This window comes from Sus scrofa, chromosome 8, assembly GCF_054392235.1.
Source record: "Sus scrofa isolate SSC_HxYL_T2T_F1_AM1 chromosome 8, Sscrofa_HxYL_maternal_Yorkshire_Landrace_v2.0, whole genome shotgun sequence".
NCBI classification, from domain to species: domain Eukaryota; kingdom Metazoa; phylum Chordata; class Mammalia; order Artiodactyla; family Suidae; genus Sus; species Sus scrofa.
The window spans coordinates 36860159-36875508 of record NC_139390.1 but is presented as its reverse complement, the minus strand read 5'-3'; the positions used below and the strand labels follow the sequence as shown (position 1 = coordinate 36875508).

General features: G+C 38.1%; 1 protein-coding gene across 7 annotated transcripts in view; it reads left to right on the top strand.

Annotated features, from left to right (window-relative positions):
- The window catches only part of GABRA4 (gamma-aminobutyric acid type A receptor subunit alpha4), a 100235-nt gene that overhangs the window by 23400 nt on the left and 61485 nt on the right, over nt 1–15350 (top strand). For 4 of the 7 annotated variants that reach the window (XM_084971947.1, XM_084971951.1, XM_084971948.1 and 1 more), the window contains exons 1-2: nt 10067–10328; nt 10732–10850. In XM_084971947.1, the coding sequence (XP_084828073.1) occupies nt 10243–10328; nt 10732–10850 (205 nt within the window). In that variant the 5' untranslated portion in view covers nt 10067–10242. Of the gene's footprint in view, nt 1–8529; nt 10329–10731; nt 10932–15350 lie in introns of those variants that run through there. The other 3 variants (XM_021101169.2, XM_084971949.1, XM_003356906.5) reach the window with 2 other exon arrangements.

Here is a 15350-nt window from a genome sequence, read left to right as displayed (position 1 = left end):
AGAGCTGTAGCTGCCAGCCTACACCAGAGCCACAGCAACGAGGGGGAGTTTAATTTTTAAAGTCCATTTTTCTAGACCTAAGATTTTTCCTAAAAGAATTCATGGATTAAACCAGTAGAATAAGAATCTCACTGATGAGGACTCAGAAGATAGAGGTTCAAATCCTGAATCCCGTGGTTATTAGTTGCAGAAACTTGAGGAAGTCAAATGTTCTCTCTGAGCCTCAGTTTCATACTTAAAATTATGTGGCAGAACTAGATGATTTCCCGGGTTCTATTTTGGCTTTGTAACTCTAAGATAGAAAGGGAAATTTAAAAGGTCAACGTGAACATTTATTTTCTCCAAAATTTCACTCTGTCCTAGTTTCAAGGTCCGTTAAGCCTGAAATGTGAGAGGTTTCCTTTGGTTTAAATTTCCTAAATAACAATGAACTTCCTGGATTCATTCCTTACATAAATATATATTAAATGCTTAGAACTTGGGTTTTATAATGATAAATAGGGCACCATCCACTCTCCTGAGAAACTCAGATAGTCATGAATAAAAACTACGACATAAATGCTTAGTAGACAAGAAGTCTACAAGGATGAATAACTGAACCTTTAGCCAGGAAGGCTAAGATAGACTTCTCAAGCAAAACATCATTTAAGCTACATTTTTAAAGATACATATGTATTTATGAGGTAGATAAAATAGGAAAGGATATTTCTTTGGCAAATGACATGTGATGATACATGGATGACCAAGATATTTAGTAAATTAAGAAAAATGACTTCATCTGATTTATCACTAAAAGAAAAAACATTACATTGTCTTTTTCTGTTGTAAAACAAACAGGTGGGATTTGGAGGTCTTAGGCTGTTCATAAATCATTTGTGTCAAGCATTCAACTTTTGTCCATTGTGGATTGTTTCCAATAAATAACTTTTTCTGGTACACTTTTCATAGCAAGGAGAGTCCAAAATCCTTCCTTGGTTCTTACCTGTGTGTATTTTTAATATTCATCAATAACACTGAGGCTCTCTATTTGGAAGTAGGATATGCAGTTCTTCTTTCTTTTAAAATTATGGTTAATGCCACTCCATGCAGTAGCCACCAGATGGTAATGAAGAGCAGTCTGGCTTCATAGTCTTCTGAGGACCAAATGCACTACCACAGTGTCATGTTACATGTTCCTGGGTTTGTATGGAAAATTTAGTTCTAAATGTTGTGTTGGTTTGATGATCAGCCAGTATATACTTGTGATACTTTGATTATTTAATTTGTGTGAACCTGATTTTTGTGTTAGGTTCTATACTGTGGATTTTAAAATACTGGAAAAAATATACAAATAATAGACATTTATGCTTTTCATCAAAGTTTTTTTTTAATTTAAGCAATTTGACAGACTAAACTATTGTCTATAATGATTAGTGGAAAAAAAACACATCCTTTAGGCTAATTTAATTTTTCTTCTGGTTGTGACGTAGGGGTCTCTTCATATTACTAGTAAAAAACAAAATGACAAAATAAAAATAATGCAAATATATACAATAAAATTTCATAAAATATGCAATTCAATTTATGAATTGTCTTTCATAAAAGACATTTCGCATCTTTGTTATTTGAGCTTATTTAATTGCTGATTATATTCCCTTACTACTGTTTTTCTTAAAGCTTGTAACGCAAATGGTGATATCTCTTCAAAGGCTTAAGCCCCCCCCCTTTTTTCTTAAAAGAAAAAGTTAAATATGTTTTATTTGAATAATTGTGCATAATTTGGAGGGGTTTTTTTGCTAGTGTTTTGTATTCTCCAAAGTTTCTTTAATGAGCATATATTATTTGGCTAATTAAAATGATAAAAATCAAATACAGTGGTTGATTTAAAACCTCAGTTATGGCTCATGTATGTTTAAACTTTATGTGTCCTCACATATCGTGAGTCCTTATCTGTCACAAAAATACTGCCCACCCAGGAGTTACCATTGTGGCCTGGCAGTTAACAAACCCAACTAGTATCCATGAGGACATGGGTTTGATCCCTGGCCTTGCTCAGTGGGCTAAGGATCTGGTGTTGCTGTGAGCTATGGTGTAGGTCACAGACATGGCTCAGATCCTACATTGCTGTGGCTGTGGCATAGGCCAGCAGTTACAGCTCTGATTAGGCCCCTAGCCTGGGAACTTCCGTATGGTGAGGGTACAGCCCTAAAAAGACAAACAAACAAACAAACAAACAAAAAACCTACCCATCCTAAAAACAACAGTGATAATAAGATATGATAACAGAAGATCTAGGATTCTATAATAATTTCATACAACTTATTTAGGGAACATTTAAAAGTATTTGAAAAGGAAGAAAATGTTTACTTGTTGATTGGACACAGCATTAAATTTTTCTCATACCTAAAAGATTCAATTAACATTTAGTCTTCTATCCCCCCACCACTTGTCTCAAATTAGGGTTCTGCAAAGAAACAGAACCAATAGAAACCGAGAGAGAGAGAGATTAATTTTAAGAAATTGGCCCACACACTTATGGAGGCTGGTACATCCAAAATCTATAGGATAGATTGGCAAGCTGGCAACCCAGGGAAGAATTACAGCTTGAATATGAAGATCTGCTGGCAGAATTCCCTCTTCCTCTGGGTAGGTCAGTCTTTTTTCTTTAAGACCTTCAACTGATTGGATGAGGCCCACCTATATTCCTAAGGGTAATCGCCTTTACTCAGAGACTTCTGATTTAAATGCTAACCTCATCCAAAAAGTACTTTCACAGAAACATCTAAAATAATTTTTGACCAAATATCTGGGTGTAGCCAAACCAAGTTGAGACCATTCATATAAACTATTAATCAACTTTTCTATGAAATAATTCAAACATATAGAAATATACATGTGATAGTTAGTCTTCAAAGATGGTCACTCAGTAACCATGTCTCCAATAATCGTATTTTTGTGCATCCTCTTTGAGTGGATGTAGTTTGGTCCTATAATTGATTTGACCAATAGAATGCTATAGTGGTAACACTGATTTCTAAGGCTTTTTCTTAAGAAGTCTTGCAGCTTCAGCCTAACTCTTGAAGTGTTTACCTCGGGGAAGCCAGCTGCCATGTAAAAAGTCAGGCTACCCTGAGACCATTATGTTGTGAGGAAATCCACGTTAACTAAGTAAGGAGGTGAAAGAGAGATGAGATATCCAGTCACCCTCCAGCTGTTCCAGAGGTTCCAGCTGAGGTGCCAGTCATGTGAAGTAATGTTATCTTCATAGCTAGCTCAGTCAAGTCCTCAGATGACCACAGCCTTAGTTACCATCCAACTGCAACAGGATGAGTCACCCCCAAAGAGAGCCACCAGATGAGCCTGGTCAACACTGAGAGATCATCATAAATTGTCGTTTCAAGCCAGTGAGTCTTGTAATGGTTTGTTGTACAGCAAGGAATGGTCAGATCAATACAAAAAAATGATATAAAAACTCCCAAGTCCTTACTACCAGATTTGTCAATGTTTAACATTTTGCCATATTTTCTTCGTTAGATAAATAAAGTAGCCAATGTTCCTCTCCATACTGTAGTCCTCTTTCTTCTTCACAGATAGACATTACCTCTAATTTGGTATTTATTTCTTTCATGCACATCTATTACTACATGTATACCCATAAAGAATGTACAACATTATCTTTCATGTTTTAAATTTTGTATATTTTATGGAAGATATTACTCTGCCACTTGTTTATTTTGTTCACTTTATATTCCTGACATATATTTATATATCTATATCTATATAGATATATACCTGATTTCCTTAATTTTAATTGCATATAGTTCTTCATTTACACCAAATTTAATATATCCATTTTCCTGTTAAAGAGTATTTCGTTTGTTGCTATTTCCCCACTATTAAAAAAAATACTCTATTTTCTAGGTCCCTGGTTATGAATATGTTTGAGAGCTTCTGTGGGCTATAAAACAAGCCTGGGCTGGCCTGATCATAGGGTATGATCATGTTCAACTTTTATGTACATGTCAAAAATGGCTTTCCAAATTGGTTGTATTAGTTCTGTATTACTCTTGGAACAAGACAACAGAGACAAAGACAAATATTGGGTGATTTCACTTATACCTAAAATCTAAAAAAGTTGACTCATAGACAGAGGGTGGATGGGTGGTTGTCAGAGGCTGAGGTTAAGGAAATGTGGAAGTGTTGATCAAAGGGATCTCAAACTTTCAATTAAAATAAAGTTTTTTTTGAGTTCCCATCATAGTGGTTCACTGGAAAGGAACCTGACTAGCATGAGGATGCAGGTTTGATCTTTGGCCTCGCTCAGTGGGTTAAGGATCCAGCATTGCTGTGAGTTGTGGTGTAGACCAGCGGCTATGGCTCTGATTTGATCCCTAGCCTGGGACCCTCCATATGCTGCAGGTACAGCCCTAAAAAACAAAAAGTAAGAATAAGTATTAAAGATCAAAAGTATAGCATGAGGACTATCATTAATAATACTATATTGCACACTGGAAATTGTCTAAGAATAGATCTTGAATGTTCTCATCTCTTTCTCACACTCACACACACACGTAACTGTGTGATGTGATGGGTATGTTAACTAACATTGTAGTAAACATTTTACAATATATACATATATCAAATAAAATAACAAAAATTTCATCTAATATTCAAGGAAGTAGAGCAAAATCTTGACATTTCCATTTTCTGATCATGTAACCCTGAACAAATCATTTAACATTTTTAAGCTTCAGTTTCCTTATCTATAAAAATGAAAGAAATACTACCTTATTATGTTTTCTTCTGAAGATTTAAATAAGATTAGCTATTAATAAAGTTTAACTGCTATTATTATAATAAAGGTTCTTAACACCATCATCATTACTGTTGACATAAGAATATCATATATGTCTTTGTGGCTTAATGAATTTAAAAGATAATTATATGTATATGACTTTCCTTTTATTCATTATAGATAGTCAAAGGAAGATCATGACTGCTATGTGCTGAATTCTGTCCTTGCCAAATTCATACATTGATGTCTTAACCCCAGTGCTTCAGAATGTGACTTTACTTGAAAATAGATATTTGAAAAAAGATATTCAGTTAAAATGAAGTCTTTAGGGTGGACCTGGTCAATATGTATACAAGAAGAGGAAATTTGGACAAAGTTGCACATGCAAACAGAGGAAAGGCTGTGACATGATGATCATTAGTAAGCTGTGGAGAGAGGCCTCAGAAGAAAGAGCTCCGCTAACACATAGGTCTCAGATTTCTAGCCTCCAGAATTGAGAGAAAGCTAACTCCTGCTATTTTACCTAAAATAAAAATAAAAATAAATAGAAAGAAATAAAAAAGGCAGAAGTTCCTGTTGTGGCTTGGTGGTAACAAATCTAACTAGTATCCATGAGGCTGTGGGTTCCATTCCTGGCCCTGCTCAGTGGGTTAAGAATCCAGCATTGCCATGAGCTGTGTTGTAGGTTGCTGAAGTGGCTCAGATTTAGCATTGCTGTGGCTGTGGTATAGGTCAGAAGCTATAGCTCTGATTTGACCCCTAGCATTGGAACTTCCATATGCCAGTTCAGCCCTAAAAAGCAAAAAAAAAAAAAAAAAAAAAGAAAAAAAGAAAAGAAAAGAAAAAGACAATATGTTTATCATAACATAGGCACTTGGTAGCAAATTTAACAATATATTTAATGTTGAGTACTATGGATAATGCATAAATTACCCTTGCTAATCATTATTATTAAATGCTGAAAAAAATCTATCACTTCATAATAGTTTTTTTTTTTTTCAGAAATGTTGAAAATGCACAGAAACACATACATGAATGAAATCAAGGGGATATTCCTAATAGTACTTTGCATGGAATTTATAGAACATTCACACACACACACACACACACACACCCCAATCATAGCTCTTAGGAGTCTGGTGTAAAGTAGTACTTCTTTAATTACTCTGAGAACTCACTCTAGAATTCAAGGTCTAATAAATAAAGTAATGCTTCACACATTATTAGTCATTTCCAATTAAATCTAAAAGTATTTAAATTCTTTACTTGGATTCCAGGCTCTTAAAATACATACTTTCTGCTTATTATAACACATTGGACTTTCAAAAGAAACAAAAGCTTATATTAGAGAGCTCGTATTTCCTATCACAGTTTAAATTAACATGGGATCTTAGAGACCCTTAAGTGTGGATATACTTCCTTCAATGTCCAACTTGGTAGTGGACAATCACAAAAATTTAATTAATTATTTTTAAATGTCTATTATAATAGTTGGCTTTCCAAATTTCATGTATAGAAATTATTCAAGTAAGATACAAATATTGCCTAAATTTTATTCTCTTTAAAGGGAACGCACTGAAACAACTAAATCTGTATTCACTACATGGCAGAGAAAAATATATACTTATTTTGGAAGCAGTAATCAACTAATATTACAAAATATTTGTTCTGTAAATATGTTTCTGTCAAGGTGCCCCAGCTTGGTCATTTTAAACGTAAACACCATTAGGACAACAGACACAGTTTTGAGATGTCTTAATAACAGAGATAAAAATGAACAACTAGACAGTAATTACAGGCCAGCATGCAGCTAAATTTTTGTAAAATCATTGTCTTAATACAAATAAGGAAAGGCATGACTCAAGAGCATCAAATCAGTTCTTCTCACCTATCTAAACGTGCAGGACAAAGAGATGCATTCATTTAAAAGTAGTCAATAACTATGTTCTCAGAACTAAAATACTTCAGCTAGGTGTATATCCATAAGCCTCCAGAATGTAAAGCATAAAATAGTTAAAACAGGTTCATTAGTTTACTAGAAATAATTAGTAGAAAGAAAAACAGGTTGAACTCTTACAAATTATTCACTTTATTATCATCCCCAATTTGTGTGTACCAGTCTGATTGGCCATTTAATAAACTGACAAAAATCAGGCAGAATACTTTCAAAGGAGACACACTATCTACATAATAGTCTGTCGGAACAGGCAATGGATAAGTTTATCTAATGGGATAGAGATATTTGTCACACATTAGTTATAAATGTTTGCCTGTTTGGTTGATTATCAATGACTGTTACATATGCCATCTTTCATAATAAACATTGGTGCATACATACTATAGTTGTTCATGGCCTTTGAGAATCTGATAAAAGTTATGAAGAGCCACACGGAAAAATTTCCAAGACATTTCATGAGCATTGTGGACAAAATGTCCATCCTCAGACTTTGGCAGTAGGGTGGTCTGTATTATTTGCATTCCATATCAAAAGTAAACCCTCATGATATATTTATAATCTGTTGCTGGCTTAACATAGTGATGCTTGGGGGTTGTGCATCTGAATATAGCAATCAAAGACATTACATTAACTTTAAAGAAGGAAGTTATAAGTATAATTTTAACACCTTCATATTTCTACACAGCTGTATAAGGAAAAAATCACTCACAATCTGGATCATAATAGATAGGGGTTTATATAGAAAATAATAGCATATTTAATGATAATGGTAGGTTAAACTGTAAGTTTTTGAATATGGGATTTAGTATAAAATTCATAGTGACAAGATACATACATAAGATTTTAGAAAATAAAACCCAGCATCTAAATTCTTTAATAATGCAAAGGTAGCATCAATGAAAGGCTGTGATATAAAACAAAATGAGATATAAATGTCTCCACTATTATCTTCAGCTGATCTTGATCTTATGTACTATACATCAGTTAACAAAAATATAATTGGAGATACTATATGAAGGGAATCTTCTTTTTATCCCTTTGAAGGTTTTAGTTTCACATACTTAAAATTGGAATTTTAAAGACAACTTATCTTTAATAATATGGAACTTTGTTTTCCAAGGCCATTGTTTCCTATTCTTTATTTTCTGGTATATTTTTTATTTTTTTATGTTTAATGTTTTGAATCTTTTTAATTAACTTTATTTATGGTATTGTGTGGTTTTTCTTTTTCTTTTTCTTTCTTTTTAGGGCCGCACCCTGTGGCATACGGAGGTTCCCAGGCTAGGGGTCGAATCCAAGCTGCAGTCACCGGCCTATACCACAGCCACAGCAATGCAGGACCTGAGCCCATGTCTGCAACCTACACTACAGCTCAAGCCAACGCGCAGATCCTTAACCCACTGAATAAGGCCAGGGATTGAACCCATTTCCTCATGGATATTAGTCTGGTTTGGCAACTCCTGAGCCATGACAAGAACTCCTGGTATATATTTTTTAAATGGAAATTGAAGGAAAATTAGAGAATACTGACAGACTTTAGGAAGTGTAGAAAACCACTAAGATTGGAGAAATAATATAGTATGATATAACAACATAACGAATTAGCAGCTGTTATGTGGATAATCTGAGGAGGCAAATGATTTCGTAGCATATTTAGGGAATACACTAGTATTTCCATTTTTTTTCCCAAGAGAGTGAGCTTGAATTTCATCCGAATTAATTAAGATGGATCTGGAAACAAGCGATTCATTAATTTGTTTAATTGTTCATTCAATAAATATTTATTATCCTGTACTAGGTGCCATGCACTCTAATGAGAGAAAGAACAAACACAGATAAACAAAACTGACCCAGCCCAGGCCCTCAAGGAGATGACGTCATTCAGAGAAGAATGATATGGATGGAATTAGGATGAAGTATAATAAATGCCATGAAGGAAGCAATATGGAATATCATGAAAGTACCCACCTCTGGCTGTAATGACCTTTTGGCAATCAGAAAAGCTTCCCCCTTGCAAGGAAAACTTTAACCAGGAGACTGAAACAAACTAACAAAAATAAACAAACGAAACCTCCAAACTCCCTTGGTTGACTGTTTCCATATCAAATCAGTCCACCTGCCATCAAACTTTGAACAAGCCATCACAGTTGTAAACAGAACATAATTATTGGCGGTGACTGGTTCCAGGGCCCTAAATTCATGGAAATTACTTAGGTCATTATTCCATCATAGAAGCATTTCCATATGCATCACTATTAATGTGAAAGACACCTTTCTTCTTTGAAAGCAATAATTAACGTTTTTAAAAGTTCTCTTGGAAGTGCTTATCTCTGTTCAATAAAACACTAAAGTTATAGTGCTTAGTATTGCCTTTGAAGTTATTAATGAACTGTGAGCCATTCCCTTCCATTTTCTCTCTCTCTCTCTCTCTCTCACACACACACACACACACACACACACACACACACACACTCTTTCTCTTTTCCTGCTTTCTCCTCTCCCTCTCCCCAGCAATCCTTTCCCTCTCCCTGAAGCCTTCTGGAAGTCAGTCACCTCTGCTGTGGAAGAAGAGTGTCAAATGTCTAAAGAAGTGAAAGAAAGTGATTTTGACCAGATGTCCTTTGCCACTACCTTTTCTCTCCCCTCCAGAAAAAGGATGGAGCAACAAAGCAGAGGGCATGTGCCAGGCGGCGGCGGGCATCGTGTAAAGAAATTTGGTTTCTTTACAGCAACAGCTTGGCAAAGGAGTTGACTATAAAATGAGGCTCAAAGCCACTTCCCAACAGTTTGGCGAGAGTCCGCCCAGCGAGTTGCAAACCCTTTTACCAGGAAGAATCTTCTTTCCATCCCCGCCTCCCAACACTTGAAGGAGAGAGTCCCAGAGGGACTGGATCCCCTCTAGCCGTCACGGTCTCCCATCCCCAGGCCCAGCAAGCGCTACCTTCCAGTCCTTTCTCCACCTCTAGCCTTGAAAATGGGTACAAACAGGTGCTCCAACAACCTTAGAAGAGAGGAGCTTCAGGGGTTAAGTCCAAATCCCTGCGGGAGGGAGAAGTGGAGGCCGACTTTTGCTGTGGGCGGGGACCGAACTGGGATGGGGGGGTTGAGATCGTGAGGAGGGGCCGGAGCCCCGGGTCCTGCTCCCTGGAATTAAGGGTCGGAAAAAAAACTTGGTTCAGCTTTTCGGTGCCAGCGCCACAGGGTTAACCCCAGCAGCTTCGGGGTGCAGGCACGAAAGGGTGTGAGCGGTATACACGGCTCTCCATACACTGGAGAGCTCAGCGAGAAAAGGAGGGGGCGAGGCAAGGCAAGATCCGCCTCCCCGGCCCGCGTGCACACACGCGCCCACCGCGGCTGGGGCTGGCTGAGCGCGGGCGAGTGTGAGCGCGGGCGAGTGTGAGCGCGAGTGTGCGCACGCCGCGGAGAGCCTCTGCCCTCGCCTTGCACCCTGCTCAGGGCATCTGGAGAGCCTGGAAACCTGAACAGGCTTAAAGTATGGCATGTTGCAAAGATGGTTTCTGGCAAGAAGGTACCCGCGATTGCGACGTCCTTCGGGGTCAGTTTCGCCCTCCTGCACGTCCTGTGCCTGGCGGCTTGGTGAGTTCCTTGGGGTGCTGGGGGCCAGGGGAAGGTGGCGAAGGGGCCATCTCTCGGTCCCCTCTAGACGCCTTCTCCTCCCAGGGCAAACCAGACCCTCTGGTCTCCGCTGTGGGGTCAGGGGCCCTGAGCCTGGCTTTGCTCTGACCGCGTAGAGGCGGAGATGGTGAGAGACCAGGTCCAAGACGAGTGTGGGTACTAGGGTCCCTGTGCGCAGGATGCACATTTCCTGTTCATCTCTCTCTCCTCCATCCCTTAGCCCTGCTTCCTTTAGTTTGGGGCAAGAGACTCTTCTCCTAGAAGATAAACCCATTTCCACCTGTTCGCTGATCAATTCTTAAAATAATCTCCTCAGATCGCTGTTTTATTTTTTCATTTTTATTTTTATTTTACGCCTTTGCAGTTTAAACGAATCCCCAGGACCGAACCAAAAGGAGGAGAAATTATGCCCGGAAAATTTTACCCGCATCCTGGACGGTTTACTCGATGGTTATGACAACAGGCTGCGTCCTGGATTTGGGGGTATGAACGATTTCAAACGCGCAAGTGTGTCCTGTCTGTCTCTCTCTCCATCTGCCTGTCTGTCTGTGGGAATATCATTAGGTATGCCTCGCGTGCGAAAATGAAAAAAATCTCTCAATCTCTCTCTCTTCTCAATCTCTTGCTCTCTGTAGCTCTCTCCCTCTTTCCCTCTCCCTCTGTCTCTTTTCTCTCCCTCTCTCCCTCTCTCTGCTCTTTTGATGAGACCTCTGACAAGAAAACCGCCCCCACCCGTACTTTCCCCTCTCCCTGCCCCCTCAGAAGCTTTGCCGCTCCCCCACAGTAATTACCTCCCGGGACCTGACTACTGGGCGGGGGAGGTTCGAGGGGAAGAGTCAAAAAACGGGAACTCGGGGCTCAGCTGCCCCGCTGCACTGCGCCCTGGAATGGACTCCCCTGAACCTGTCCACTTTGCTCAGGGCACATTGCACTTGAGACAGCTGATCCGAAGTCCCCTGTCCTCCCACGTGGTGTCAGTCCCTCTGCCAAAACCTCGACCCTGTGCTACCTAGGAAATGAATCTGGGGCACGAAGCTGCCTGCTCTGCAAGAGAACCCAGTCCTTTCCTATTCTTTTCCATAGTGGGATGAGATTTTACTTTATTTGGAGAAGTGGCATTTACTCCCCTTCTAAGACTTTGGAGTCAGGTATTTCTGCTTTACATCTTCCTTCAGTAAATATGTATAAAGGGTCTAATAGAGGCACGTCCACTAACAGCACTGTTGCTCTTTTTCATAGTCTATTTGCTTATGTAATGAGAATCTCTGTGGCAAGCATTGTGCTAGGCACCAGGTTCACAGAAATCTCAAGATACAATTCTTAACCTCAGACACCCCCTCAGTGCAGTTCAGAGCACACATGTCTTCCTAACCACCAAATCCCTTTCTTCCCACTCCTCTGAGCTAGTTACCTCTTGGGAAGTGAGTTGAGAAGACACAGGCTCTATCTTAAAGGCACTTATATTCTAGAAGTAGTAGTAACAGTAACTCATATCATATTTATTTACCCCAAATTTCATCTATACCAGGCGTTTCATAGGCATTCTTATTTTACCCTCACAGCAACCCTGAGGGAAAACTACTACTCTTCCTATTTTACAGATGAAGAAATTGAGGCTGGGGAGCTTAAGCAACTGGTCCAAGTTCACCATTAGTAAGTGGCATGGCCAGGATGTGTATTCAAAAGACAAAGCCATAAAGACTGTGATGCTATTAGCTACTCTGTTATGAGTGTCATGATATTAGCAGCATTGATGCATTCAAGCTTCCTACCGAGGGTGTTTAGGAGATAAGAAGATAGGGAATGCAGAAAGTAAAAGAGAGTGGGACTTTCCTGGAAAACAGTGAGGGATTCGACATTATTTCCAAGGTGTCTGGTCCCAGCTTGGAAAGAATTGTTGGAAATGAAAGGGAATTGGATAGAGTTGGACAAGGCTTTGGAGTTCATCTAGTCTTGTTCTTCTCATGCAACAAAGGAGAACACTGAAGATTAGAAAAAGAGTGATTTATAGAAGGAAAAATAGCATAGGCTGGAATCAGGTCTTCTGGAATCAAGAGCCACTTTTTTTCTGGATTTTTTGGAGAAGGTTACAGGAAGCCATAGCAGATACTACTTCAGATTTGCATGTTGAGAGTGATAAAGACGGATGAGAAGGATGAAGGATTTTCCTGGCTCTTTTCACATTGCCTCTCCAGGGTTAGGATGCTCAACACTGTATTTGCTGTCATGCAAATCTGAAAAGAGGCTTCCTTACAGAAGTGAATCATTTGTCAATGCATGATCTTTGATAAGTGACTGGAAAATTATCACTTTAGATCAAAAATAATTTTGTGGAGAAGGTTTCAGATGATGTGATACCATTTATGACTATATTATATCAATAAAAGAGGATTTATCTGCCCATAAAGTTTCTAAACTTGACATTTTGAGAAAAAAAAAATGGGAATACCAAATCACATGTAGTTTAAGTATTCATTAGAGAATTCATTAGAGAATTGATGTCCCTGAACATGAATTAAAGTGAAAAGTTATCATTGAAATGATATGGTTTTATTATTAATGTTGAAAATTGAAATAATATCTGCCCAGTTGGTTATAATGCAAGTTATAATTCAAAAGGAAGACGGAATCCATTGTGGATGTATTCTTTTTACCAATGACCCTCTTCTATGATAATATATAGCCAATAGAATGAATGAAATCAACCTATGTAAGCCCTTGCTGGATTTTGGTTAGCTGCAGTACTGCTAAAATGTTTCAAGGGCATTATTAGTCATCTTATTAGTCTCTGCCAAGTGATCTTCATTATCTGCCTGGAGATTCTTTTATAGCTTTATGAGAAAGGATTGAATTCGCATTACTTCAAGTGTTAGCCGTTGATTAATTATTAATAATTTACTATATAGCACAGTTTGGAGGTTGTTGCTCATAAATATTTCTGGTAAATATGATTTCATTTTTATTTTCTGTAAAGGCACAGTATTCCCAATGTGATAGCGGAATAGTGATTCTCACCTGCAGAAAATATATAATCTATTTATAAGATATTGTAAATGAGTATCACCAAAATAATAAGAACACATGGTAAGCAGAGACTCTTGGATGCCACGAATTTGATCCCTTCTTTGGCCTTTTATACTTAAGTTTGGCATTTTAGAAATGGAATGAAAACAATTCTGATTTTGACCCGTACACTATAAATACAGATTTACTTCTTGGTTCCTTTAATCCTACTTCTGCTCTTGGTGGAGCCTTTACTTTATATCTGTTTATACAACTTAGCTGTGTTCCATTTAAAATAAAGCTAGAAGCAAAGATCTGAATTGAAATTGGATGGTTTGTGATTGCTCAGTAGGCCAGGCAGGGGTTGAAATAGATGTGGAAATGAAATTATGTATTTTTAACTCAGCAGCACAGCTTGCAAAGGGGAAGTGAAAGGAACTGAAAGGGTTCTTTCTTTTCATCCCTCCAGGATCTCCCCTCCTTTGTCTCCCACGTTCTCCACTGGAGAAGGAAAGGGGAAAGGTGAGAAGGAAGGAAGGAGGCTAGTGAGGGAAGCTAGGTTGGGACATCTGAGGGGTAGAGTCCTTCTAGCCTCTGACAAATCAGTCTGCTCTCATCCAGAAGTAGCTTCTACTTGCTTAGAAGCGACACACAAGTGAACCCTTCCACAAAGGAGCTAGAAAATGACCCTCTGGACTCATATCCACTTTCGCATCATCTTAAAAATGCATAGCTAAGGTGCCAACCACCAGGAGAGAGTTTAGGAAGCCAGCCCTTACCCACTTCCATTTATTGAAGGACTACACAACTTTTTGCGCATCTCCAGTTTTTGAGGTAACGTTCAGAAATAGTAAATGCTTCCAGATAAATATAAATATAGATGATTGCCTTACATCATTTTCCATAATCTCTCTGAAATGGGAATGGAGAACTCGGGTCAGTTTTGCAAGGTTGTTTACCAACACAGTAGGACTTCACATTAGTAAGGTTTTCACCACGTTTCAAAACATGTTCACAAGCAATGTCTAAAAAGACGATCAAAACAACACAAAAAGATAAGCAGGGTGGGCATCATCTCTTGGTTAGAGAGAAGGCTGAGAAACATTGCAATGAATTACCCAAGAACCCTGTGATTAGGAATTGACAAGGCCAGGCAGCTAGTTTATTGCTACAACCCTTCTAAGACTTTTTTGCATCCTTCTGTTTATTAGGAGTTAAATTATCATTAAAATACCTCTTGTTACCAAGTCTTTAAAATAAGCAAAACTATACTTCTCCCAAAGGCATAAAATGAGGACTTTTAGTCTAAAGCTTTAATAACATTTTGAAATAGAAAAGGAAACATTGGGGAGTGTGTACATCTAGGTAAATTTGTTAAAAAATTTCCCACAGAAATGAAAATATCCTTCCTAGCAGTGTTTTCAGATGATCTATATAGCTCAGCCTAAAAATTAAATTGAGGTGTCATGTGCTAGCTTTATTCATTTGAATGCTGACGTAGAATATATTTTTTTAGGAGTTCCAACGTGGCTCAGCAGTAACAAACCCAACTAATATCCACGAGGATATGGGTTTGGTCCTTAGCCCTGCTTAGTGAGTTAAGGATCCAGCATTGGCTTGAGCTGTGGTGTAGGTCGCAGACATGGCTTGGATCTAACGTTGCTGTGGCTGTGGCATAGGCTGGCAGCTGTAGCTCTGATTTGACCCCTAGTCTGGGAATTTCCATATGCCATGGCTGTGACCCTTAAAAAAAAAAAGACCAAAAAATATATATATTTTTAAAAATATATAGATGAAAATAACATTTTATACCCACAGGACAACAGAAAAATAAAGCTTCATTCTCTTCTGATTTGTCATATTCATTCATTCATTCATTTGTTGAACCAATACATAGAGACTGTTATGTGTTAAGAACAATGATAAGTTGTAAAGATATAATTCTGAATCAGACACAGTGAAGAGAGATAAAAAATAACA